Consider the following 26,204-nt stretch of genomic DNA (forward strand, 5'->3'; position numbering starts at 1 on the left):
CTAAAGGTCAAAGAGAGAAATGATTTATACAAGCCAATTCTATACTCTTAAGATGACTCAATATTGTAAAAGTGTCAATCCTTTCAAATTAATCTATAAATTCAGTGCAGTCCTAATAGAAAGTATTGTTGAGTTTAATGAACACAATAAACATACATTAAAATTTATACTGCAGAATAAAGGTCTATGTATAGGTTAATCAATCTTAATAACAAAGAGCAGAGAAGATGGACTTATTTTACCATATACTGAGGCACACTACAATAAAACTTGTGGTCTTGGTGCAAAAACAGGCAGATATAAAAACAGAACGGAGCACTCGGAATACATGCTTAATATAAAATAAAATGTCAATGGGTAAGGACAGATTGCTTAGTAGATGGCACTGAGAAAAGCTGATCACCATATAGAAGTAAATGAAACCAGGCTTCTACCTAAGACCTCATGCGGAGGTGGATTATAAATGGATTAAAGACCTAAGTGTGAAAGGTAAAGGTACACAGTTCATAGAAGAAAGGATAGGACAGCATCTTTGTGACCTAGAGACAGAAAGCCCCCTTAAACAAAATTCCAAAGCACAAAATATAAGGTAAAGTACTGAAGAATTTGATTATGTCAAAATTAAGGATCCTCTTCAACAACGCATATTATAAAGTTCACTAGAATGCATACAGAATAGGAGAATCTATTTGTAACATCTAAAGTGAATATGAGGGTTATGTCTAAAGTAGTCAAGGAATTCCTGATGATCAACAAGAATATGATAAATATGATATCAACTCCAGCAAAAAAACAGACCAAGGATATGAACGAGCAGTTTACAGGAAAAACCAAAAAGCAAACAAGTATTTAATGAGATGCTCAACTTCAACGGTAACCAGAGAAATAAAAAGTAAAACAATGAGATGTCATCACACCTGTGAGTATGGCAGCATGTGCAGGCGGCTGGATGACACTGCCAGGATGCGGGCACACGGTACCCACCCACTGCTGGTGGGGCGCAGACTGGCAGGGTCACTTTGGGGAGGAACCTGGCGCCACTTTGACCAGTTGGGTCTGCACGGCCCAGCCACCTTTCTCCTGATATATATATCCCTAGGACATTCTCACAGAGGCACATGATTTCTTTATGTGCACATATAATATCTGACATTGAAATGCTTCATGAGGAATGCATGAAAATGGGTATGAGGAAATACAAAGACATGTGTGATGAGTGAAAGGAGAGGGGGCCCTGTGCAGATCACTGATGACAGGTACCACGATCTAACATGCACCGTTAAGTCAACATTCCACACCTCAGTCGAGTGTGGGTGGTGGGTAATGATGGATGAGAGAGGTTGTTTCAAACATGCTGGCAAAACTTTTGAGTTACAAGATTACAAGACAAAAAAGTCCTTTACACAGTTAAGCTGAGGGAAACTCAGTTAACTACAAGAGACAAAAACAGGCTGTTTCAGACACTTCTCCACCTTTAAATACCAGAAGACAAAATGTCTTCCAAGTTTTGAGGATAAAATGATTTTGAGTCTCCGACAGCCAAATAAGTTTTCCACGTGTGAAGGCAACAGAAAACATTCTGAGATACATGTAGATACCAGAAAGAACAAAAACAAAAATACACCACCATCACGGACATTTCTCGAATCTAAGAAAATGTTCAACATGTTTAAGAACGTCAAAGCAAGGCCTTCTCCATGTCTATAAAACATAAAAGTACCTTTTGCAGAAAGAGGACAATCCTTACGAGCATCTGGGCCCGGAGTTCTTCCAAGGTAAACAATGTTCGGGGTGTGCGAATGAAAATTTTGGTCCTTCCATAAGCTACATCGTCCTGAAAACCGCATCGTTCAATCAATTTCTTGACCGCTTCTTTGTCTGAAGGGAGGTCGTGGTTGGGCCAGGTGAATTCTGAGATCATCTTGTACCTGGGTGAAAAAAGAACAGGGCACAGATTAAGAGAGAAAGATAGTATGATCTCAATGGATACAAAAAACTATTCCATCAAATTCAAGATGCTTCCAAGAAAGAAATAAAAACTTCTTAGAATATGAAAAAAAAAGTTCTTAGCAAACTACAAATAGAAGTGAATTTAACAGCCTGATAAGAGATGTGGAAAAAACCTTTAATAAGATACAACACTCCTTCATGATAACAACCCTTACTAACCTAGGGCTAGAAGAGTACTTTCTTAATTTAATAAAGGCTATTTACCAAAAACCTACAGTAAATATCATTTGTAAAGGGGCAACTTAGGAACCATTCTCTTTACAAACAGAAACAAGACAAGGATGCCTCTATTACGAGTTTTGTAGCCAGCACAGAGAGATTAATAAGCAAACTGGTAAGTGATTAGGAAAAGAACAAAACTAACATTACTTATGAACAGGATACTTGCTTCAAGGGAAATCAAACCAGTTAAGCTATTATCGCTGACAGAACATTAAGCAGTATTCTGCCTGTAAGATGAATACAAAAAACCCAGCTGTGTTTCTAAGACAAGCAGCCAACAGTCCCTTGCCACGTGGGCCCCCACAGGCCCTCACCACACACCAGCCTCGTGAGAGCAGAAGTGTGAGTAAGATGGATGTCACAGAGTCATAGCCTTTTGCAGCCGAACCTCACGAGGGACATCTCATCACCTTTGTCATGTTCCACTTTGCTAGAAGTAAATCACCAGGCCCAGGACATACTTGAGGGAAGGGGATTACACAGGGCGAATACCAGGAGGTGGGGATCTTGGGACCAGCATGGAAGGCTGCCTACCACAGTGATTCCTCCCCCTCCCCCAGGACCAAACCTGTTCAATACTTGTAGTCAAGTTGGGCGCCGCTGTTCACATATTGCATCTGAATTTCAGTCACAGTGAGAAAGACTTTGCTCGCACTGGGGCTACAGAGTAATTCATTTGTGTGTTCTTCTACTACATGTATGGTTTTGTTTTTTATCTCTGATCCCTTTGGAGTTTATTTTGCTTTATGGAATGAGGTATGGATCCAATTTTATCTTTTGATAGAAGGCTATTCCCAACACTACTTACTAAACAGTCTGTTTTTCTCCCTCTGATTTATTATGTCATTTTTATCATATGCTGAATTTCATATGCGCTCAGTTCACTTCCAGGCTTCCGGTCTGTTTCACTGCACTGTCTGCCCCTCTGTGCATCAGCACCGCATGGTTTTAATTATAGATGTTAAAGTACATTTCAGTATCTTCTCTTTCTTACAGTTCTGGCTATTTCTGCATATTTGTTTTTCCACATAAACTTCACTATCAATTTACATAGTTCTAGGGAAAATCAATCACAAAACAAACAAAAAAATCCTTCTGGTATTTCTATCAGGTTCCCACGTTAATTAAATTTATTTATGATGTTGAGTTGTCCTATCCAAGAACATAAGCGAGCTTTCTATTTTTTCAAGGCTCTTCCTCTGTGCCTTCCAGGAGACTTTTAGTTTTACACATTTCTGGTTAAGAAAATATACGGTACATCTAAATAGCATCCGACCCCTTCTTGACATCTCTCTCTTTCCTGGCTCCTCTTGTAGCTCCTGTGACAGCACGCTCTCCCCACTTCCTTCATTCTCTCTGGGTATTACCCCTCAATCTAACTTTCTGGGTACTGCCCCTGTATTACTGGACCCAAATGTTGGAGCTCCCCAGGGCTCACATCAGCTCCCCTTCTCTCTATGTACACCCTTCCACATTACCTCATCTGCTCTATCCACTTCATTTTTCAATTCATGAATTTATTATCCCCTAGCCCAGCTCTCAGTTGTGAGCTTCAGACTCTCATATCCACTGCCTACATGGATCCTGAAGACATCTTGAATGTCTCTCTCAATCTTCCCCACCTCAATGCCCTCAGTTACTAAAGCCAGAATCCTGGGACTCACGCTGATCCCTTCTCTTTTCTATCATTCCTTCAAATCCATCATTAAGTCCTATAGGCTCTACCTCCAAAATAATTTAAAGTTCAACTTTTCTCCTCTTTACTGCCACAATCCTACTCCGAGCCACCATGAAGATTACGACAATAGAATCCTGAAATTATCTTCCGTTTCCTCTCCAATGCATTCTGCCTACTCAGCAGCCAGAGTAGTTTTCTAAAAAGCCTTCCCTCAGTTTGACCTTCCACTGCTCTTCTCCATCCCTCTACTCCAATCACACTAGCCCTCTTCAGGGTCCTGTAATGTGTGCTGCCTCTTTCCTGCTTTAGAGTCTTTGCCTATACTGTTCTCATTGCCTGGAATGCTTTTAAATCTATTCACTGAAGAGCTGGCTCCTTCTCTTCCTTTAGTCTCACCTTAATCTTCCTTCATCAGCCTTCGATCCTTACATCCACTAGTCCTCTCTAATACCGCTGGCTGAATTTTTTTTTCTTACACCATTCATCATATTGATTTGTGGGTTTATCTGTTTAATGCCAGTCTCTCTCATTAGTTTCTGGGTTCCATGGAGTAAGGGACTTTGTTTTGTTCCCCACTATATATCATATTGTCTGCCATATGACAAAGAAATAGATATTTGTTGAGTGAAAGAAAAAAATGGAAGGAAATACATTTAAAAGTCTACTCACTTGCCAGAAAGGTATAGAAATAGAAACCAGATGAAAGAGAGAGGTAATATTATACAATATCATGTGAAAAGGGAAACAAAATCAGAAGCTTTCCAAATTCATTATGATACAGGAGTAGGAGTCAACACTTGGGCTGCAACATGGGTAGGAACACTGTGTGTTTGAAGCTTAGGCACGCTGCAGAAACCGGGAGCAACCCTGCAGTCATACTGCTCAGTGAATGCTTCCGGGTCAAGCATCCTCCTTTCTTCCCCAGGGTGAGGGGCCCCACCCCAGCCAGTTCTCCAGCAAACCGGCATCCCAAACATGCAAATTAAAAAGCTGAACTCACCTGCTTTCTGACAATTAGTTTTATGTTCCCGGAAGATTTAGCAGCATTTAAGGTTCTTAACGCATTTTAAAAATCCTTCTCTTTTTTGATCAAAGAATGAAAAGAAAGGTGACAAGTAAAAATTTAGGTTTAAAGCTAGCTTACATAGAAAATCTGCCAAATCTCAAAGCAAAAATTCAGTGTGGAAATAGTACTTTTTCTCCATCACTGGAAACATTAGCTCAGTGTCCTACACACCTTCCATTCTACCCCATGTCCCACTGTAAAGTCCGTGTGACCAAAAAAAAGAGTCAATTTCTCTATTTGAACAAACTCATTTACATAAAGCAGGAGGCACACACAGCCTGCAGAACAGGAACAGGCTGCTTTCCCAGATGCACACCCCACTGTCCTACCTCCCGAGATGATTCTAGAGAGGAGCTAATCTCAAATAATCAGTAATTAGACAGACTTCAGTCTTTCCACTCTTCTCTCCTTTAAAGAGTAATTTAAAACATTTCTGATTATTAACACGTTTCAATTTTCTCACCTTCTCATTTTATATTTTCTATTAGGTGTGCTTTCCCATTGTGGCTTCCTACCCTGTTTTCCTCTTGGACAGACTAAGTTTTCCTTTTTTTCCTTCTTTTTAATCCTTACCTGAAGACATATTTATTGACTTTAGAGAAAGAGGAAAGGAGAGAAAGAGAGAAAGAGAGGGGGCGGGGAGGGAGGGAAAGGGAGGGCAGGGGGGAGAGGGAGAGGAGAGGGGAGAGAGAGAGGGAGGGGGGGGAGAGAGAGAGAGAGAGAGAGAGAGAGAGATACCCTGATGTGAGAGAAAAACATCAATCGGTTGCCTCTTATATGTGACCTGACCAGGGATCGAACACACAACCTAGGTACATGCCCTGGCCAGAGATAGAACCCACACCTTTTTGGTGTATGAGATGACACTCCAACCAACTGAACCGCCTGCCCAGGGCGGACTAAGTTTTCTTTTTTCCAGTTTATTACCTCCTTTGATTAGAAAGCCCTACATTCAATTGTGAGGCAATGCACTGTTAAGGTTGTAAGCTCAGAAGCCAACTGAGTTCAGAAATGGCTCCCCCACTACTTGGCAATGGGGCCTGGAGCAAGTGTACATCTGGCTATGTGCATATCTGGGCCTTTGCGGGCCTCTTGTAAGGTGGCTCCCTTTGCTTCCCGGGTCTTGGCCATTATGCCTGTGATGTTTCCCTTGCAGCTGCTGAGGTGGTGACTTGTCCTGGCCATTTTGGCAGCCTCCTGGTGCTGCAGCTGTGTAAACTACAGCACAGCAGCTGGGGTGGCTTCCTGAATGGCAGCTCAAGCCTCACAAGGCAGTCTTCCCCCGCAACCTTGGCTTCCTGCTGGGTCTTCCCTTCTGCTTCGTATCACAGTTAGGAGCGACTCACATGTTCAAGGTTCTCTGAGGATCTCCTTTTGATTCTGTAGTGTGGCTGTGCATTTACTTGGTTTTAATTATACATATTTTATATTATTTGGGGAATGGGAATAATATTTTATATTATTTGGAGTGGGAATGGGAAATTAAAGCTTGTACTACTGAGACCACTATATTTAAAATTCAGAGGTTCTTTTTTATCTGTTCTCTCTTGTTTTTACAATGAGTATTAGAAAACATAATCCAATCCTTACAGCATGTCTTCCATGCCAAAAAAGCACAACACAAGAGTTTGAGTTGAAAGTAAAGCAAGTCCAAAAAGAGGTTAAAAGTTGGTAAAGATATACATTTGCAAAATTCCTTGTTCCCTCAAAGCAAGCTTACGTCAAGGATGTTGTTATTACAATGACCTCCCTCCCTCCTAGGTCCCTGGTTTCTCCCTCTGTTCTGAATCATCCCCACCTGCACATGAACATTTTCTAGTAGCTCCTGACCTCACATCCCACTCCAGCTGCTGCATCCATTTTTCCAGCTCTTACGGATTCTTGAGTTGTCTACAGGAAACCAACTCCTCACTTCACTTTCCCACCCTGCTCAAGCTGGCTCTGCCCAGCCCTTTCTCCCTTGACCTCTATATTGCCAAATCTAATAGCTAAGCTTCTGCTTTTATCTTACTTGATTGCACAGCAACACTTGATGTGGTAACTGTGCTTTGTTCTTGAAATGCCTTCTTCTCTTGGCTTCTGTGACATAACCTTTCCTGGCATTCTACTTCAGGGGCTGTTCCCTCTCTTTACTGGTTCCTTCAGGTCAGACCACAAACCTAAATGTTGGCATGAGTTTCCTCCTCTTCTTTAGCAAGTTCTAAGACTTTATACATAATCTACATACTAATCACAAAAATCTCTGTCTCCAAGCCTCCTCCAGATATGTACTCATATACCTAGTGGCTACCTAGGTGTTTAGTAGGCCTTTCAAACTTAACCCAGTCAAGAGACAAATCTTTATTCCATTTTTTCCCCCTGTTCCATGCCCCCCTCCTCAAACTTCTCTTACCCAATCTTCCTATTTCAGCAAGCGGTACCATGCTTAGCCACAAGCTTGAGCCAAAATCTACTTGTCATTCCTCTCTCATCCAGCCAAACCATGAACATGACTTGTCACCTTTCCTCCAACACACATCCCAAATCTGTCCACTACTCTTGGATCTACAGTGATCCCTTGTTCAAAGTTCCATCAGTAAGCCATCTCTTCTGGACTCCTGCAATAGTACCCATGAATGTTACCTTGCTTTCTATTCACACAGCAACCACAACGATCTCTTGAAGCATCCATAAAATTGTGTCATTCCTTGCTTAATATCCACCAATGGTTTTCTATCACCTTTAGCCAAAATCAAAACTGTTTAGTCTGGATTACAAAGTTCAACATGTTCATCAACCTGATCTCATCTCACACTGCTGCCCTGTCACTCAGCATCGTCCAACCACATGGACCACGTTTGGTACCTAGCACACCACACTTATCACAGCAATAGAGCCTTCCCCTGCTGTGCCCTCTGCCCCACCTGCTCTTTTCTCTGATCTTTGTTTGGCCAATTACTTCCTGTCCTTATTATCTCCTTAGAGACTCTTTTGGTCATCCACTATCTTATGTATTTATTTAATCATATTTTTGTGGAATCTACAGTGTAGAATACATGAAATGTTCAATAAATACTTTCACAGATGGAATTCAAAACATTATTTTTATGAGTCTTAGTTGTCAACTATCATCATTATTATTAACAACAAATAGCAATAGCAATCATCTTATATGAATTGAGTGATTAATATATACTAGGTACTATTCTAAGTGCTGTTTATATAATATCTCATTTAATCCTCTGGCAACTTCAGAAAGCAGTTACTATTATTACCCCCCTTTTATACATGAGCAAACTGAGGCCTGAAAAGGTGATGTGACTTGCCCAAGACCACAGAGCTACAAAATGGCAAAGCCAGGATTCAAACCACGTAGGTGAATTTCAGGGTCTTCATGATTAACTATCTAGTATTTTGTTATTATTGTACAGTTGACCCTTGAACAACATGGGTTTGGACTGTGTGAGTCTATATATATGCAGGTTTTTGAAATAAATACTATAAATGTATTTTCTCTTCCTTATGGTTTTTAAAAATTCTTTCCTCTAGCTTACTTTATTATAAGAATAAAGTATATAATACATATAATATACAAAATATGTGTTAATCAACTGTTCATGTTATTAGTAAGGCTTCTGGTTAACAGTGGGCTATTGCGGTCAAGTGTGAGGGAGTCAAATGTTATACATGAATTTTCAAATGTAGCGGGGGTTGGCACCACTAACTCCTGTGTTGTTCAAGGGCTAAATGTAATGAATAATGTCAGTAATAATAATGTCAAGGGTTAACTGTAATGAATAATGCCAGTAATAATGGCACCTGGGCTTATCACTTAGGTTATTTAGTCCTCACAACAACAGTCTTATGAAGCAGGTGTTACTATACACATTTTACAGATGCAGAAACAGAATCAAAGAAATTACATTTCTGGCCCAAGATTATGCAGCAAGTGAGTGGCACAGCCAGGATTCCAACCTACATGTCACTCCAAATCATTGTGCTTCCTACTATACTATGATGCCCACATTTCCTCACAAAGGATAACAAAAGCCACAAACTCACGAAGACTCCTTCTGCTGATTCCGGGAATGTGTTTCATATCTGCCGTTTCCTCAACTCTTTTATTCACTCACTGAACATGCAGATGTTTTGCACTGTCATACATGGGGAAGACTCTCTGCTTCCCAGTGTGCTACCAGGTTTCTTTGAATCTATTCTCACCTGTGAAGAAACTTCTCATATGTCTGGCGGAAGGCAAACCCTGCCCGTCGCACCCTCACGTTCTCCAGTAGTCCGAGATACTCGACTTGATGCCGGCAGCGTTCATCATCAAATATCTGTGGGGATTTCTTGTCATTGGGTTTGATGCAACGTACATAGTATGGTTCCTGAAGAAAGAAATCAGCAAACGGTTAAGTTTCAGAAGAATTGCAGACTAAGGACAGTAATGTGCATTTAGTGGTAACTGTGTCAAACTAAGCTCTATGCTTCTAACTTCTCAGGCATACAACTGTGAATACGTAGTTATTCTTCCTTCTCCTTCAATTCGAGGTTGGTAATGTTTATGCATTTAGCTAAAATTTTGTTTTATTATATTTTAGGGCTCATCAGGAATAGGGATAAAACTAGGGAGTAAATAATTGAGATATGTATATATTGGCTTTTTGTGTATTTTTGGTCATGGTTAAAAGTAACAAGGTGGATAAGAGAAAAAGGCAGGGGCTGTGGTAAGATTAACTGTGGTGACGATGTAAAATATTAAGCACAGCTTTCCCCCTAAGATCAGGAACAACACAAGGGTGTCCGCTTTCACCACTTTTATTCAACATAGTGTTGGAAGTTCTAGCCACAGCAATCAGACAAGAAAAAGAAATAAAAAGCATCCAAATTGGAAAGGAGAAAGTAAAAGGCGAAAGATTTGTGTGTTCTGAAGAGAAACCAGAGTATGGAAAGGAGAACGTAACTGTCATCATTGCAGCAGACATGATAGTGTACATAGAAAACCATATAAGCTCCACCAAAAAAACTACTTGACTTAGTAAGTGCATTTGGCAAAATAGAGGGATACAAAGTCAATATTCAGAAATTGAAAGCATTTTTTGTATACCAACAATGAAATATAAGAAAGAGGAACAAGGAAAAAATCCCATTTACTATAGCAACAAGAAAAATAAAGTGCCTAGGAATAAACTGAACCAGGGAGGTAAAACACCTGCACCTGGAAAACTACAGAACACTGAAGAAAGAAACTGAGAAAGATACGAATAAATGGCAGCATATGCCACGTTCATGGTTTGGAGAATTAACATTATTAAAATGTCTATACTACCCAAAGCAATTGATAGATTCAGTGCAATCCCTATTAAAATACCAATGACATACTTCACGGATTTAGAGCAAATATTTCAAAAGTTTATATGGAACCAAAAATGACCCTGAATAGCCTCAGAGATCTTGAGAAAGAACAACAAAGTAGGAGGGATAACAATATCTGAAATCGAACTATATTACAAGGCCACTGTAATCAAAACAGTCTGGTACTGGCATAAGAACAGATATATAGATCAATGGAACGGAATAGAGAGCCCAGAAATAAACCCATGTCTCTACTGTCAATTAATATTTGACAAAGGGGGCATGAGCAAACAATGGAGTAAAAAAAGCCTCTTCAACAAATGGTGTTGGGAGAACTGGAATAGTACATGCAAAAAGATGAAACTAGACCATGAACTTACACCATACACCAGAATAAACTCAAAATGGATAAAAGACTTAAACATAAGCTGTGGCACCATAAAAGTCCTAGAGGAAAACGTAGGCAGTAAAATTTCAGATATCCCATGCAGCAGTATTTTTTCCTATATATCCTATACAGTAAGGGAAATTAAGGAAAGACTAAACAAATGAGACTACATAAATTAAAAAGCTTCTGCACAGCTAACGAAAACAAACTGAAAAGAGAACCAACCACATGGGAAAACATATTTGACAAGGATGTCTCTGACAAGGGTTTGATTTCCAAAATATATAAAGCACTCATACGACTCAACACCAGGAAGTCAATGAATCCAACTAAAAAAGGGGCAAAGGACCTGAACAGACACTTCTCTAAGGAGGACATACAGAGGGCCCATAGGCATATGAATGGATGCTCAACATCACTAGACATCAGAGAGATGGAGATTAAAACCACAATGAGATACCACTTCCCACCGGTCAGAATGGCTGTCATAACCAAATCACCAAACAACAAGTGCTGGCGAGGTTGTGGAGAAAAGGGAACCCTAGTGCACTGTTGGTGGGAATGCAGACTGGTGCAGCCACTGTGGGAAACAGTATGGAATTTCCTCAAAAAAGTAAAAATAGAATTGCCTTTTGACCCAGCGATTCCACTGCTGGTATTATACCCTAAGAATTCTGAAACATCAATTCAAAAGAACAATTAGAACAATTCATAGCAGCACAATTTATAATAGCCAAGTGCTGGAAACAGCCTCAGTGCCCATCAGTAAATGAGTGTATCAAAAAACTGTGGTACATTTACACAATGGAATACTATGCAGCAGAAAGAAAGGAGGAGCTCCTACCTTTCACAACTGCATGGATGGAACTGGAGAGTATTATGCTAGGTGAAATAAGCCAGACGGTGAAAGACAAATACCATAGGATATCACCTATAAGAGGAATCTAATGAACAAAACAAAGAAACGAGCAAAATACAACCAGAGGCATGGAAACAAGGAACAGACTGACAGCGACCAGTGGGGAGGGGAGAAGGGGAGAAATAGGGAAAGAATGGGAAGGGTCTAATCAATGAACAGGTATAAATGACCCAAGGACCTGGACAACCAGGGTGGGGATCAACTGTGGGAGTGGGGGTGGATGGGTGGGGGCAGGGGAGAGCAACGGAGGAAAACTGGGACAACTGTCACAGAAAAATAATAAAAAAAATTAAGCACAGCCCTGGTATGTAGTAATGCTCCATAAGTGTCAGCCATTATTATTATTACATTAGTTTGTGCTTTTGAAAAAAGATGAACACTTATGACCATATTTGGCATTCAAAAGTTATGTGTATATAAGTAGAGAAGTTATAAAACGACCTATAGGCATCAGTGACTCTAAGAAAGAGCTTAGCAAAAAATCCTTCCGTGTCAATTCCATTTTGTACCTTGCATTAGATCATAACTCCTTTTAAACATAAAACTGTGTTTAGCATAGATCTTGGCACACTGAAGATAACAAATTATCACTGGATGAATCAATGCGGTCACATATATCCTACTTACTGGTGTAAAGAGTTACTTTCCCTTCTCTGAATCTATTATCTGTCAGAACCACAGATGTACTTTCCATAGTAAAAGGGTAGAAAATATATACCATGCAAACCTATTTTATTCATGCAAAGCTGACTTTAAGGCAAAAAAAGCAATACAGAAATAGACATTTCATAATGGTAAATGACTCAAACACTAGGAAGAAATAACAGTTCTAAATTAAATAAGCCTAATAAATTCTTAAAATATTTACAGCAAAAATTGACGGTACAAGGAGAAGACAAATTCAGAGTTATAGATTTCATCATTTCCACATTAACAAAAGAAATCAGTAAGAGTGCAAAAGAATTAAACAATAATGCTTAGCAAATTTGACCTAATGAACATGTATAGAATATCAAATACAAATTTTTATATGTAAAAAAGATATAAAGAAAACTTAAGCATATTTTAAGGATTGATGTCATAGAGTATATTTCTTTGGACTAAATGAGATTAAGCCAGAAACCAAGAGCAAAGAGATAATCAGAAAATCTTGTATGTCTGGGAATTAAGATACATACTTCTAAATGACCCTTAGGTCAAAAAGAAAATTACAGTGTGAAACAGAAAACACTTTGAACTCAATCATTTATGCAATCATGTGGGCAAAACAATCTAATATAAGGTATCATTTGAGTAGCATAAGAAACTTTACTAAAAAGAAACCAATTGAATGGAATTTTACTAGTGTTGGCTGATTATGCACAGGAAGTGGTAAGACTGAATTAGACATAAATGACCAGCTAAAGGTCATTGAAGGACCTTTCATCCTGTTTAGTAATATAAAAATCTTCAGATAAGGAATTTAGTGGAAATACTTTCTCTATATTTAATCAGTATTCTGTCTTAATTTATAAGTGCCACCTCCTCTCTCATTTATAAATATCCAGACTGACTTAGCCTAACAAATCCTAAATTTGACAATTCTGTGTCTTAAGAAGGTTAAATCACAAAAATTAATAGTGATTCTACTTTCTTGTGTTTTTAACCTGCTTCTCCTTCTATTTTGGTGAAAAATATCATTTGTCAAAGTATACCGATCAGTATATGTAGTAGCTAAAAGACACTGTATTTAGATATTCATCTATTTAACCTGCTTTGAATACTGTCAAACAGAATCAAAGGAAAATTGAACTTTATTTAATAATTTTCTGACCAGCTGTTTAGAGAGCTTTATCAGGTATCAAGAGTCTATAAAATTAGTATAGCTCTTTTCCTATGTTCAGAAGACTTAATGGTCTAGGTGGGTAGACGAGACAGGCATTTGAAAACATTGTGTAGATTGGAAAAGTGAGGCATCAGGTTCTTGTACTTATGGTGATGGAGGACTAGACAATTCAAATTAAATTAAATCAACCTGTCAACCTGATGAAGCCATTACAAAAAAGCGACAGACAAAAGATGGGGTGGGAGGAAATGTTCTTAAATGCGACAAAGAGCTAGTAAGACAGCTAACATGAGGATCAGACTGAAACCCACAGCGGGGAAGCCGGCCCACAGGGCTGCTTTCATCTTAGAGCCGCTGTCGCTGTGGAGGGGCAGCCAGGAGGCTGAGCATAACTGCTGGCAGCCCTGTGGGGCCAGGAGGAGGAAAGCTGGGAGACGAGACCATGCACTTGGGCCTGAGCAATGGTCTGGAATCCCGAACTGCTAAACCTGGGAGTTAAAAGTGAATGGAAAACAACTTGGCCCTTTCAGGGATGGCAGTCCATTGCTGAACCACTTCAGGCCTTGAACTTGGACTAAAGTGATCCCAGATTGTCAGAATTTGTCTAATGTATCTTTTCAAACTTAAAATTTCAACTTTTCTGTTATGTTAAGGTATCATTAATAAATGGCAATATATCTATATTCTTTTAAATTTGATTTGATAATTTTTACCATTTATATTCAATGCAATTACTAATATATTTAGATTTATTTATATCATTTTACTTGTCTTAGTTTTCTTATATTCCTTTATCTCCTCTCCTGTGTGTTTTAGGACGGATTATTTTTTCTCAGTTTGGCTCCCCGTCCCTGCCCCCACTCGCCCCCACTCGCCCCCCGTTTGGAAGTTATAGTCTCACTACTATTCTTTTAATGCCTCCACTAGAAAATTTAAAATGCATTGGTAGTATTAGTTGTAATGCAAGCAATATTTTTATCCATTTCCTGAACAACCAAGGACATTAAGTACTTGAATTATAGCCATTCATCCTTCCCATTTATGTGGTATTATTGTGCTATTTAATTCTACTGTGTATTTTTAATACAATAAAATTTTATTTTACAGAGTCAGTTTATTTATATATACCCACATATTTACCTATTTCTTTGCTCTTCTTTTTTGCATTTCAGACTTTCAGGTAATATATTCTTGCTCTTGCTTGATGTATATCCCTCAGAATTTCCTTCAGTGTGGTTCTCTTTTTTTTTTTTTCCCAGAAAGATTATCTTCGTTCTTAAAAAATATATTCTCTTGGTACAGAATTTTGGTTCACAGTTATTTCCTCTCATATTACCTTGAAGCTAGCCTGCTTTTGAGACATTTTCTTAGATGTTTTGGGGCTTCACGAGGTGCCTAGACGCAGATCTCTTGCACTCTTCCAGTCTGGGATGCAGTGTACTTCCCGAGTCTGCAGTGCGGTGTCCTTCATCACTGCTGAAATTCTCAGCAGTGCTTCTTCAGACACTGCCCTGTCCACTTCCTCCTCTCCTTGTATAACCCTGACCAGAAGCACATTAGATCTTTTCATTTTATCTTCCAAGTCTCTTTGTTCATTTCTTGGTCTAAGTAGAATCCTGGACAGTTTCTTCAATTCTTTCTTTAATTCCTCTGTTCTCTCTTCAGCTTTGTCTAATATTGGGTTGGTGAAAAGTTCGTTTAGTTTTTTCTGTACGATGGCTCTAGTACTACTTAGTTGTCTTTAACTTCATTCAAAACAATTTTGTTAGAATGTATAGTGACAGCTGTCATATCAGTGTGCATTTAAAACAAACATCAAAATTGGGGAATTTTTGTGCAGCCATTTTAATATTAAAGATGGAAGGAAATACGCAACATTTTTGGCATGTTATGCTTTATTATTTCAAGAAAGGCAAAAATGCAACTGAAATGCAAAAAAAGACTTGTGCATTGAATGGAGAAGGTGCTTTGACGGGTTGAACATGTCAAAATGGTTTGCAAAATTTCTTGGTACTATTGATATTTTGGCCAAATAATTCTTTGCTCTGGGGCTGTCTTATGCATTGGAACATGTTTAGCAGCACCCCTGGCCTCTACCCACTAGTAGCCACTAGTGGGAGACAGCCAACATACTCAAAATATCCTAATTGATACAGTTATTGGTGACAATAAAAAATGTGTCTTTTATGTGACAGAAAAAAATGCAACAGACTTTTTGGCTAACATAATATGATACTAAACCTATCCACTGAGTTTTTAACTTTATTTATCTTTTATTTCTATCAATTGCCTAGTTACTTGCTCTTTCTCATATTTTTAGACCTTTCATTTCCTGAAACATATTAAGCATTCCTATATTCTGTTTCTGATAATTCCAGTATAAGTAGTTCCCATGAGCCTAAATCTGTTTTGTCTGATTCTTGCACATGTTGTCATGTTTCGTGTGTGTAGTGATTCTTTACTGGGAACACCTTCTTTTCCTTAGAACTTTACCTCTGGAAATTCTTTAAGGTCTGGTATGAAGGTTTCTCGGCTTCTATCAGATGCCTTGGGGCAACACCAGACCCAGACCACTATAAACTAAATTCTTGGCTTGAGCTTTTTCAGGGTCCCCAGGTAGCTTATAATTATGAAATTTCAAGGGATGTCCAAGCACCCCCTCTTGGCTCACTGGCAAAGGCCGAGAGAGGCAGTGTTCCTTTAACATAATGAGGGATCACTTCTAATTCACTCTAGATGTAACCCTTTGAGAAGGCAGCCCCCTGGAGACCCACCATGGTGTGGGCACGCGTGTGAGCGGGCACGTATGTGTGTGTGTAATCTATTAGACACCCTAGTCGGGGCAGGCCCTGGGCTTTCCTTCCAGCACCTGGCTTTGAACTGCTACACTCAACATTACCTACTTCAACAAATCCCCACAAGGCAGCTTTAGTGCTCTGGTTATTTCTCCTTTCACTCAGTTAACTCCTGCCTTTGCAGCCCCTGGCCTGCACATTCCTTGCTTTCTTGTTAGTTCATGGCTGCATTCAAGAAGTTGGTTTTTATAACTGACCTAACATTTTAGTTGTTTTCAGCTGGTTTTAGTGGGCACTTTGTTCACCATGTTGCCAGAAAATGCAATACTCACATGGATTTTTAAAATCTTTATGCCTATGTACACAGGTAAAACTGACCTCTAACTTTATTTTCCAATATTAACCTGTACTAAGGCACTATTAATCTCATAAAATGAGTCAGGTAGTGGCGTACAACTGTTCATAATATTCTGATGCTTTTCAAAATCTCTGTAATAGATGAAGTTGTATTCTTTTCTCATTTATAATATTGTTTTCTCTTTAAAATCAGTTTTATTCAAGGTTTGTCTATTTGGTCATATTTTCTATTAAAATTATTTTCTTCTTTGTATTTTCTTTGGAGTTCCTTTTCAGGCTTCTTGAGAACTTCACTCACTTACTTGGGGTCTTCCTTGTTTTTTATACAGGCCGAACAAGGGGGCCACACAGGCACTTTCCTACAAATTCTTTGTCATGCAGTTCCAAATATTGTGTGATTGCCACTGTGATTTCTTCTTCAACTTAAGTTACTTAAGAGAGTAACTTTTTAAAGTTCCTAAACACATTAAAAATGTGAGTGCTGAATTTTATGTTACTTGCTATGAGGATGGAGAGTGTATTTGTATATACATTTCTTAGAATGGTTCAAACTTCTTCTGTGATCTAGCATGTGGTCAATCCTGTAAATGTTCCACATGTACTTGAAAAGAATATATTCCCTATGCCCTGGATACAGAGTTCTTTTGATCTATTAGATAAAAGTTTACATTTGTTTTTCAATGCTTCTGCATTCTTGCTAAGGTTTTTATCTGCTTGATCTATCAGTTTCTGGTAGCTTTGGTTTAAAATCTCCCACTAGGATTGTGTACTTGTCAATTTTTCCTTTAAAATTTTTCAGCTTTTTTTTTTTTTTTAAGATTTTATTTATTTATTTGTAGACAGAGGGGAAGGGAAGGAGGGAGGGAAACATCAATGTGCGGTTGCCTCTTGCGCCCCCTACTGGGGAACCTGGCCTGCAACTCAGGCCTGTGTCCTGACTAGGAATTGGAGTGGCGACCCTTTGCTTCACAGGCAGGTGCTCAATTCACCAGTCAGGACCAACTTCTTTTTCTTTACAGAGATCACCTATAATCATGGCTATGTTACTAGGTACCTGGCTTGAAATAGCTTTATTGTTCTGGGTATCTTCACTTTATTATTAGTCTGTGTTAGCACTTTTTTTCTTAAATTCTATGTTCTTTGACATTAATATTGCTTTTAACCAGTTTTTTTGGGGGGAAGGACAGGGGGTTTGATACGTCTTTATTCACTTCTTTGTTTATAATTTCTGCCTAGTGATCATTAGGTATCTCCTATAGGTAAGGTGGATTTTCCACCTATCTAGTCTGTTCAGTCTACCTACAGTTACAGTAAGTAGCAATTATTTAGATTTATTTCTATCACCTTATTTTGTATTTTCTAAATGTAACTGACATTTTTCCTTTGTTTCTGCCCCACCCATCTTCTTGTTGTCTACTGCCTATATGCTTTTGCTTATCCCTGCTCTTGCCCTTATTCCCCCACCTCCGCAAATGTACAGATTGGGAAGCTGTAGCAAGGACTGTTAGGCTGGTTGCCTACCTCATATCCGGTATCTTTTCTCTACTTTGAAACAGAATACTTATTTCTAGCTGGGTGTACAGCTGACTAGAATAAAAATGCACTTCGCAGCTTCCCTGGCAACTTGGTATAGCACACAAGATGTAGCTGAAGTGCTGTGAGAGGCTTCAAGGAAGTCTCCTTAGAAGGGAAGGAGCCCCAGGTGCCACCTTGGGCCAGGAGGATGCGTGACTAGCTCTAGGATGGTAGAGCAGAAAGACAGATGGAACCTGGATCCCTGATCACCTTAGAGCTGCTATACCAATCCTGTGATACTTTCTTTTGTGCTTCACTTCCAGGACAGAGAAATAAACGTCTCCCAAGTTTAAGCTACTAACCTGGGGGTATCTTTTATTAGCAGCAAATCTAATTCCTGATGCAGAAACTACAGTTGATTCTAGTATTTTTATTTTTTAAAAATGTACATTTTAGCCCTGGCTGGTGTGGCTCAGTGGATTGAATGCTGGCCTGAGAATTAAAGGGTTGCTGGTTTGATTCCCAGTCAGGGCACAAGTTTGGGTTGTGGGCCAGGTACCCAGTAGGAGGTGCATGAGAGGCAACCACATGTTGATGTTTCTTTCCTTCTCTTTCTTCCTCCCTTCCCTTCTCTCTAAAAAATAAATAAATAAATAAAGTCTTTTTTAAGAAGTACATTTTAGAAAAGTGATTCTTTTGTAGTTAATTAAATAAATCTATTTTATAAGCAATAAATTTATAAATAATATATTTTATAAACACTATATTTACAAATAACATATTTTATAAAGATATACTTCATAAAATTTTGTGTTCCACTCTATTCCTCCTAGCTGGATGAGGCAGGGTGAAGCTGATATGCAGACAGAAGCTGAGAGACAAGAGGAAGGGTTCTAATGAATTCTAGTCTTTGGTATCTGTGTTCTTTCCCCTCCCTTTCTGGGCACTGTGCTTATTTGTTGTTACTTGAGGCCAAAGAATCTTGATGAAAAGAAAAAGAAAGCTACTGAACAGACATGTTCTTGTGGCATTTGCCTAATTTATCCACACTGAAGTAACTAGAAATGGTAGAGATTTAAATTCTTAGAAAGGAAGTTGATTAAAAAAAAAAGATAATAATGAAAAAGAAAATACATAGGAAAAGCACTAGAAGAGAAAAATAAAATGAAGGGACTAAAAATAACGAGCCCCTGAACGCTGTCTAATTTATCAAACTTGTCAGAAGCAGCAGTTACGAGTAAAAACCTGTTAGGAAAATAAAATAAAAACAGACTACAGTTATCAAACAATATTAGGTCTCAAAGGAACAATGAAAAGCAGAAGTAATTGTCAATACTACATCTTTTGATTTCAACTATTTAAAACAGCCTAAGGAAATAAGCAAAAATAAAAAATAAAACAGCCTAAGGATAATACTTAAGTACTAAACTTTATCTTAAAACTCTAGCTGATCGTTTTGTATTCAGATACGAGATACAGATGGCGTATTACAGCCAAGATTTTTTTTTAAGCCAGCCCTTGTCGCCAGCACAGGGCTGAAGGTTATTTTTGTCAGGCATATGCTACCTATCTATGTCTGTCTGTCTGTCTATCATCTATCATCTATGTTTTAAAGACCTTACTAAGACTTTTCCCTTGACAACAACAGTAGGATAAAAGCCCAAACTAAAAAAATTTTTTTTAATCTGGGACACACCAACAGTTTCACCCAGCCATGTTAACAACAACAAAAAAGGAATAAAAATTCTATCATAACATTCAGTTTAAATACATATTCTTCAATTTGATTTACTATCATTACCTAAAAAGCAAACCATATATAACATTCTCTATAACACATATTAAAAGGGAATCTAGGAATTAACTTGGATATTTAGAAAAGAAAATAATTACCTTTGACGCAAGGTTGTCTACTAGAGCAATCATAGAATTCTTAAATAAGGTGGCGGCGGTCAGAGGTCTCTTGGTCACCTCTGTAATGCTCAGTTTGCCTTCAGGCCACATATTCTTCAGCACAGGGTTTGAACTGAGAAGCACAGAAAGAGCAATTCAAATACACTGAACGAGAACTGCGAAGCAATCCTGCTAAACTGTGTGTGTATCCGGGGAGGCACTCCTGGACCGCAGACCGAACTCATAAGGCCTAACTGAGGAAACAGTTCCATCCAGAAAATTATGCCGAAAGATGGGTCCAAACTGTATTATACTATATTTTAAAAACTCCTGAAACTTCTTTAAAGTGACATCTGTATTATCATGACCTAGGGCCCTCGAATAGTTGACACGGGCCTTACAACACAGACATGAAACAAAATGGTTTCGGTGGCAGTCATAAGAAAGGGGGCGAACTGCCAGGAGGAAACCGGTTCTCACTGCTACGGCAGAAAACGTGAACACGGCGCGTCTTCCGACTGAAACACACATTCACACAGAGTAGGTAACTCTACAAAAAGCCGGGCTTTTCTGAAGACACGGTTCGGAAGAGTCATTTTCCCATTGTCTCCTAGTAACTCCCCCGACTGCACACTTACAGGGAGTGTGGGCACTCATCGCATGTTATTGACGTGACACTCGGGCCGCCGCGATCCAGCCCCTGGAGTGCGCGCCGGCCAGTTTTCGTGCCAAGAATTATGGATTTGCTATTTGGCTCTGTGGGGACATTTTTTAAAAACATGTGGTGGTCTCAACTTTTATTTTCTTCCCGTTTCATTTTGGGAGCTTTTGATTTTAAAGAAATTGTAACTTGAAATGTTGCTAGCTTGCTAGAAACTTCTCTCTTCTAAATTTTTTTTTTAAAAATTGAAGGTTGAGAAGAGAAAAGAATTAACATGGACATTTTTTGTTAATTGTGTTTACTACTGCCATCATTTTGTCCACTTTTCTTACCCTGGTATAAAGTTGAGAGAATTGAATTGGTTTCCCGAATACCTAGTACATTTCTGTATGTAGAGGCTCAGAGTAATAGCCGCAAAGTGCCGGAATCGATGACCAAAGAGCAAAGGAGATACATGGAGAGGTGAAGCTTTACCAAATCTCCGAATGAAGACAGAGCCACGCCCCTAACCCTCACCACTGCTGGCAAACAGTGCCAGCCACCACCAGAAGTGGCTATAAATTAACGCAGTGATCTGGGGCTCAGGGACCTAGTTGTTTTACTTTCCAATATTATTCCATAATTTTTTAATACTACACATATCAATAAAAATAACCATATAAATACATATCATTTTTCCTTAACTTTTCCTTTCTAATCTTTAGCAGAGAGAGAATTTAAGGTAGTGGTTCCCAACATTTAATGCACATAGTGCTGGGATACCTTTCTGACACCTACTGAACACAATTTCCTGAAAGCAGAGTGCATGTACTTTGAAAAATCTGATGCAAAATCACTGGCTTTTGGTCTATACAATTTCCACCCCAAATACCACCTTACTCACTGCTGCCCATTTCTAGAGACTATTCCTGTACGGCTTTGTAAATGGAAGGGGGAGGGATTTTGAAAATGAAGGAAATAAGATGTTTATTATTGTATTATTATTATACTATTAAACAGTAGAAGTGATATATAATGAATCAAAATAGGCACATACAATCATTTTAAAGAGAAATAACTTTTAAGCCAGTAAGTCATGAATGTAATATTAACAAAATAGTTTTCAAACATTTAAAGGAACCAATGTCTGGAAACCCTCATGCACGGCTGGTGGGAATGCCGATTGGTGCAGCCGCTGTGGAAAACAGTATGGAGGTTCCTCAAAAAATTGAAGATGGAAATGCTTTATGACTCGGTGATTCCACTTCTGGGTATTTATCTGAAGAAACTCCAAATACTAATTCAAAAAACTTTATGCACCCCTATGTCCACTGCAGTATTATTAATAATCGCCAAGATATGGAAACAACTCAAGTGCCCATCAATAGATGAGCTGATAAAAAAGATATGGTACATTTACATGATGGAATATTACTCAGCCATAAAAGTGAATGAAATCTTACCACTTGCATGGATGGACCCAGAGGGTATTACGCTAAGTGAAATAAGATAAATATCATATGACTAAACTTATATGTAGAATCTAAAGAACAAAACAAATGAACAAACAAAATAGAAACAAACTCAGACACAGAGAACAGATGATGGTTGCCAGAAGGGAGAAGCATTGGAGGGCTGGGTGAAAAAGATTAAGGGATTAAGAAGTACAAATTGGTAGTCACAAAATAGTCATTTACAAAACAGTAAAGTACAGCATAGGAATATAGTCAATGACATTGTAATAGCTATGTATGGTGCCAGGTAGGAAGTTTCAGGGGGAATACTTTGTAAAGTATATGATTATCTAACCACTATGCTGTACACTTGAAACAATAAAAAACAATATGCATATAAACTGTATTTGAAAAATAAAATTAAAAAATAAAAGCCTTGCTATTGACAGCTCAAACAATGAATAGATAAAATAAAGGAACGCTTTCCTTAAGAGGGAAACTCAGTTGTCCAGAAAGCCAGTACGTAAAATAGACAAGACAGAACTTAGCTGGTTAACAAGACAGTACTGATGAATAAAGTCTGTGCACCTGGCCTGCCACCTGCTTGCTTTCTTCCTCTTCTCACTGACACACACACACACACACACACACACACACACACACACACACTCACACTAACATGCATGTATCCTCTGAGGTCTACAGAACTAGAGATCCAAGAATTACTCTTTAAATACATACAAAGAAAGGAAGGATGGAAATTTGGGAGGTGCCCTGCCTGGTGTGGCTCAATGGGTTGAGCCCCGGACTGCGAATGGTAAGGTCACTGGTCTGATTCCCGGTCAGGGCACATGCCTGGGTTGTGGGTCAGGTCCCCAGTTGGGGGCGTGCGAGAGACAACTGATGGATGTTTCTCTCCCTCTCTTCCTCCCTCCCTTCCTCTCTCTCTAAAATATGAGTAAATAAATAAAATCTTTAAGAAATTTGGGAGGCTATTTAGCTATGGAAACACCGAAGTGTCCAGAGGCGAAGGCAGCCTATCCAAACACTGTCTAGGAGGATGGTTTTAGCCCAATTTCAAGACTTCCCACCCCATTGGCAAGACCTTTCCTATTATGGAGATATAGACAGTATGTTACACAGTCAACAGATTTTTAATCTTTTTATACCTTTGGCAAGATCATCCCTGTTGTGAAATGAATTCATCTTAGCTTGATGCCTTTAATTGTTGGATTTATCTAGGTTCCTTTGTTCTGATTCCATGCTCACCAAGCAATTAAGCATTCTGGATTTTTATGGGTAATATTTTTCACTGTCAATAAACTAGCATTCTCACTGCTATTTGACTTCCCTAGTAGGGTTTCCAATAGGAAAAAGCAGCTTGTCATACCAACACAAGTATTCCATTCCATGTGACTGTTACTCTCTGGAAATAAACCCACAGGCTGCTTTGCTTCTCCATTTGTCCTGTGACCTTGGGGTTAAGGAATCCACCACTGGAAGGTGAAGCTGTTCTCAGTGAGCTGGGCCATGACAGACTCACGAAGGTAACAAATGCCACCTGGGGCAGTCTCTTGGTACACAGCCTGGCTGCCTTCTTCCCCTAGCAACAAACCCTGACATTGCCACTGGCCATTTTTCCAATTTGAGTTTTGACATCTTCTACACAGAGCAATGCCAGACTCTGTCATTTGTCCCTCTGAAACTCCTTTCTGGAAGCCCCCTTTCCCTACAACCAGCTGTTACATGGATCCTCTCTCACATTCACTGTCTCTGTAACTTTCTTTCTTCTTTTACTCCTCACTTGAGAGTATGTTTATTGATGTGAGAGAGAGAGAAGTTGGCGGGGGACAGACAGAGAGAAACATCGATTGGTGGCCTACCACATGTGCCCTGACCATGGACTGAACCCGCACCCTAGGCATATGGCCTGACTGGGAATCGAACCCGCAACCTTTTGGTGTATGGGACAATGCTCCAACCAAGCCACCTGGCCAGGGCTCTCTGTAACTACTTTCTAGTGATGACAGCTCCATCATCATTCTTGGTGGCAGCCACACAGATGAACCATTTTATGGTTAAACACACTGTCTCCAGTCTAATGTTCTGTGTTCCCCTGAGCCTGCTTCAATCACACATTAGTCTTCACAACTCTCCTGAGACCAGCGCTGTCGAGAGTCCCACTGACCTTCATGTTAGCAAGTCCAGTGGTTAGTCTCGGTCCTCACATCACTCTGCTTTTGACAGAGTTTTGACACAGTTTATAATTTTTTCTTCTTAAAGCACTGTTTTTCTTGGCTTGGTCTCGGTGACACCAGATTCCAGGTTTTCTTCCTCCCTCACTGGCACGCTTTCAGTTTCCTTTGCTACTTCCTCCTTTCTTTCCTGACTCTAAATGTTGGAGTGTGTCAGGGACTCTTCTTTGGACCTCTTTTCTTTTTTATTTTTAAATCTATGTTCACTTAAATCTCATCCGGTCTTATGGCATTAAACACTATCAATGAATTTGTATCTCTGGTCCCCCCTTTACGCCGAGTTCCAGATGCATACATGCAATTGTCTGTTCGGCATTTTCAACTGCATGTCCAGTATGCGCCTCCGGCATAAAATATCCCAAACAAAACTCCTGATTTCCTGACCCCCAACTCAGCTCCTCCTCTTGTCTTCCCCTCACCAAGCATCCCCTCCCCATTGCTCAGGCATTGTCTTTGATTTGTTTTTCCCCTCACATCACACATCCCATCCATAGCAAATCCTGCTGGCTCTACTTACCAAATACCACCCACTCTGACCACTTTTTATCATCTCTCTCACTACCATCCAAGTCTCGGCCTGGATGATTCAGCTAGCCTCTAACTGGTCTCCCCAATCTACTCTTACCCTTAAGAGTATGTGCTTTCCAAGGTAGTCCTAGTGATTTCTTCAATGTATCATTAATTCCAATGGCTTCCCTTCATACTTCCTCCTCACCTTGGCTCACAGACTCTTTATAACCCAGGCCCTGATGACTTCTCTAAATTCATTCCTTATTACTGTCCCCATCCCTCTTTTTTTTTTTTTTTTAAAGCCACAATGACCTTCTTGCTGCCTTCAATACTCCCAAACTCATTCTTAGCTTAGCACCTTGGTACTAGCAGTTGTCTCTACCTGAAGCGCTCTTCCCCCCACTGAACCTGGCTCGCGACCTCACTTCATTCAGGTCTTTGATCAAATGTCACCTCTTTTAAGAAGTGTTTTCTCACCACCCTATCTATGATGCCTCCCCTCCCCTTCCCTGCCTGCACCCTTCAATCTTTTATCTACTTTATTTTTCCTCACAGCACTTGTCACTACCTGGAAGTTAGTTGTTTTCTTATTTATGGACTGTAATCTCCACTAGAATGTAAGATCCAAGAGGGCAGGGCCTTTGTCTGAATTTTCCCCACAGCTGTATCCCAGAGCATGGAAGAACGTGCGGCGTGGAGGTGCTCGATGATTTTTGATGCTCTACTGACCAACTGACTGAGGAGACTTGATGAGTGAGTGACTACAGTTCTCCACTTCCAAAGAAGCAGCTGGCTAAGAATCTTATTTTCTTCATGGGCCTTCTCTCCAAAGTATCATGCTGGGTCTGATGCTTTGCTTCCTTTTATTTCACCACAGCTTTTTCACGTTTTCTTGGATGGTGAGAAGATTCTGTCCACTCAGGATACATCATCACTGATACGAGATGCCACTCTGATGTCTGAGGGTTCTCAGTCAGAAGCGAAGACACTTCAGTGGGAGTCTGAGTGTGTACAGATTTCAGCTGCGCCAGAGGTTATGTGACACCCTCCCTTCGCCACTGGCCTAGCCGGGGACTCCTGCCCACACTGGTAGGGGGTGCTGGAAGGATGGCAGCAGTGACCAGAGAAACAGAGGCAAGGGAAATCAAGGAAAATCATACTAATAGTAGGTCCCTGTCCTATGTTTATAGATTTTTATAATCATAAAGTAAATCTTATTCATTTAAGTGTGATCAAGCAGAACTAGAAAATTTACCAGAAAATCTTAAAATTGTCACATAAAAATAATCATGTGTATATATACTGTGCAATTAATGTCAAAGAGTTTAATATAAAGATAATAA

At 39.4% G+C, this 26,204-nt stretch overlaps 1 protein-coding gene across 2 annotated transcripts in view; it reads right to left on the reverse strand.

Annotated features, from left to right (window-relative positions):
• The window catches only part of MYO1D (myosin ID), a 310,477-nt gene that overhangs the window by 174,072 nt on the left and 110,201 nt on the right, over positions 1-26,204 (reverse strand). For both annotated transcript variants that reach the window (XM_053911384.1, XM_024564798.4), the window contains exons 14-16: positions 20,003-20,135; positions 9,177-9,343; positions 1,721-1,928 (exon numbers count right to left, since the gene is read on the reverse strand). In XM_053911384.1, coding sequence (XP_053767359.1) covers positions 1,721-1,928; positions 9,177-9,343; positions 20,003-20,135 — 508 coding nt within the window. The remainder of the gene's footprint in view (positions 1-1,720; positions 1,929-9,176; positions 9,344-20,002; positions 20,136-26,204) is intronic.

This window comes from Desmodus rotundus, chromosome 9, assembly GCF_022682495.2.
Source record: "Desmodus rotundus isolate HL8 chromosome 9, HLdesRot8A.1, whole genome shotgun sequence".
NCBI lineage: Eukaryota > Metazoa > Chordata > Mammalia > Chiroptera > Phyllostomidae > Desmodus > Desmodus rotundus.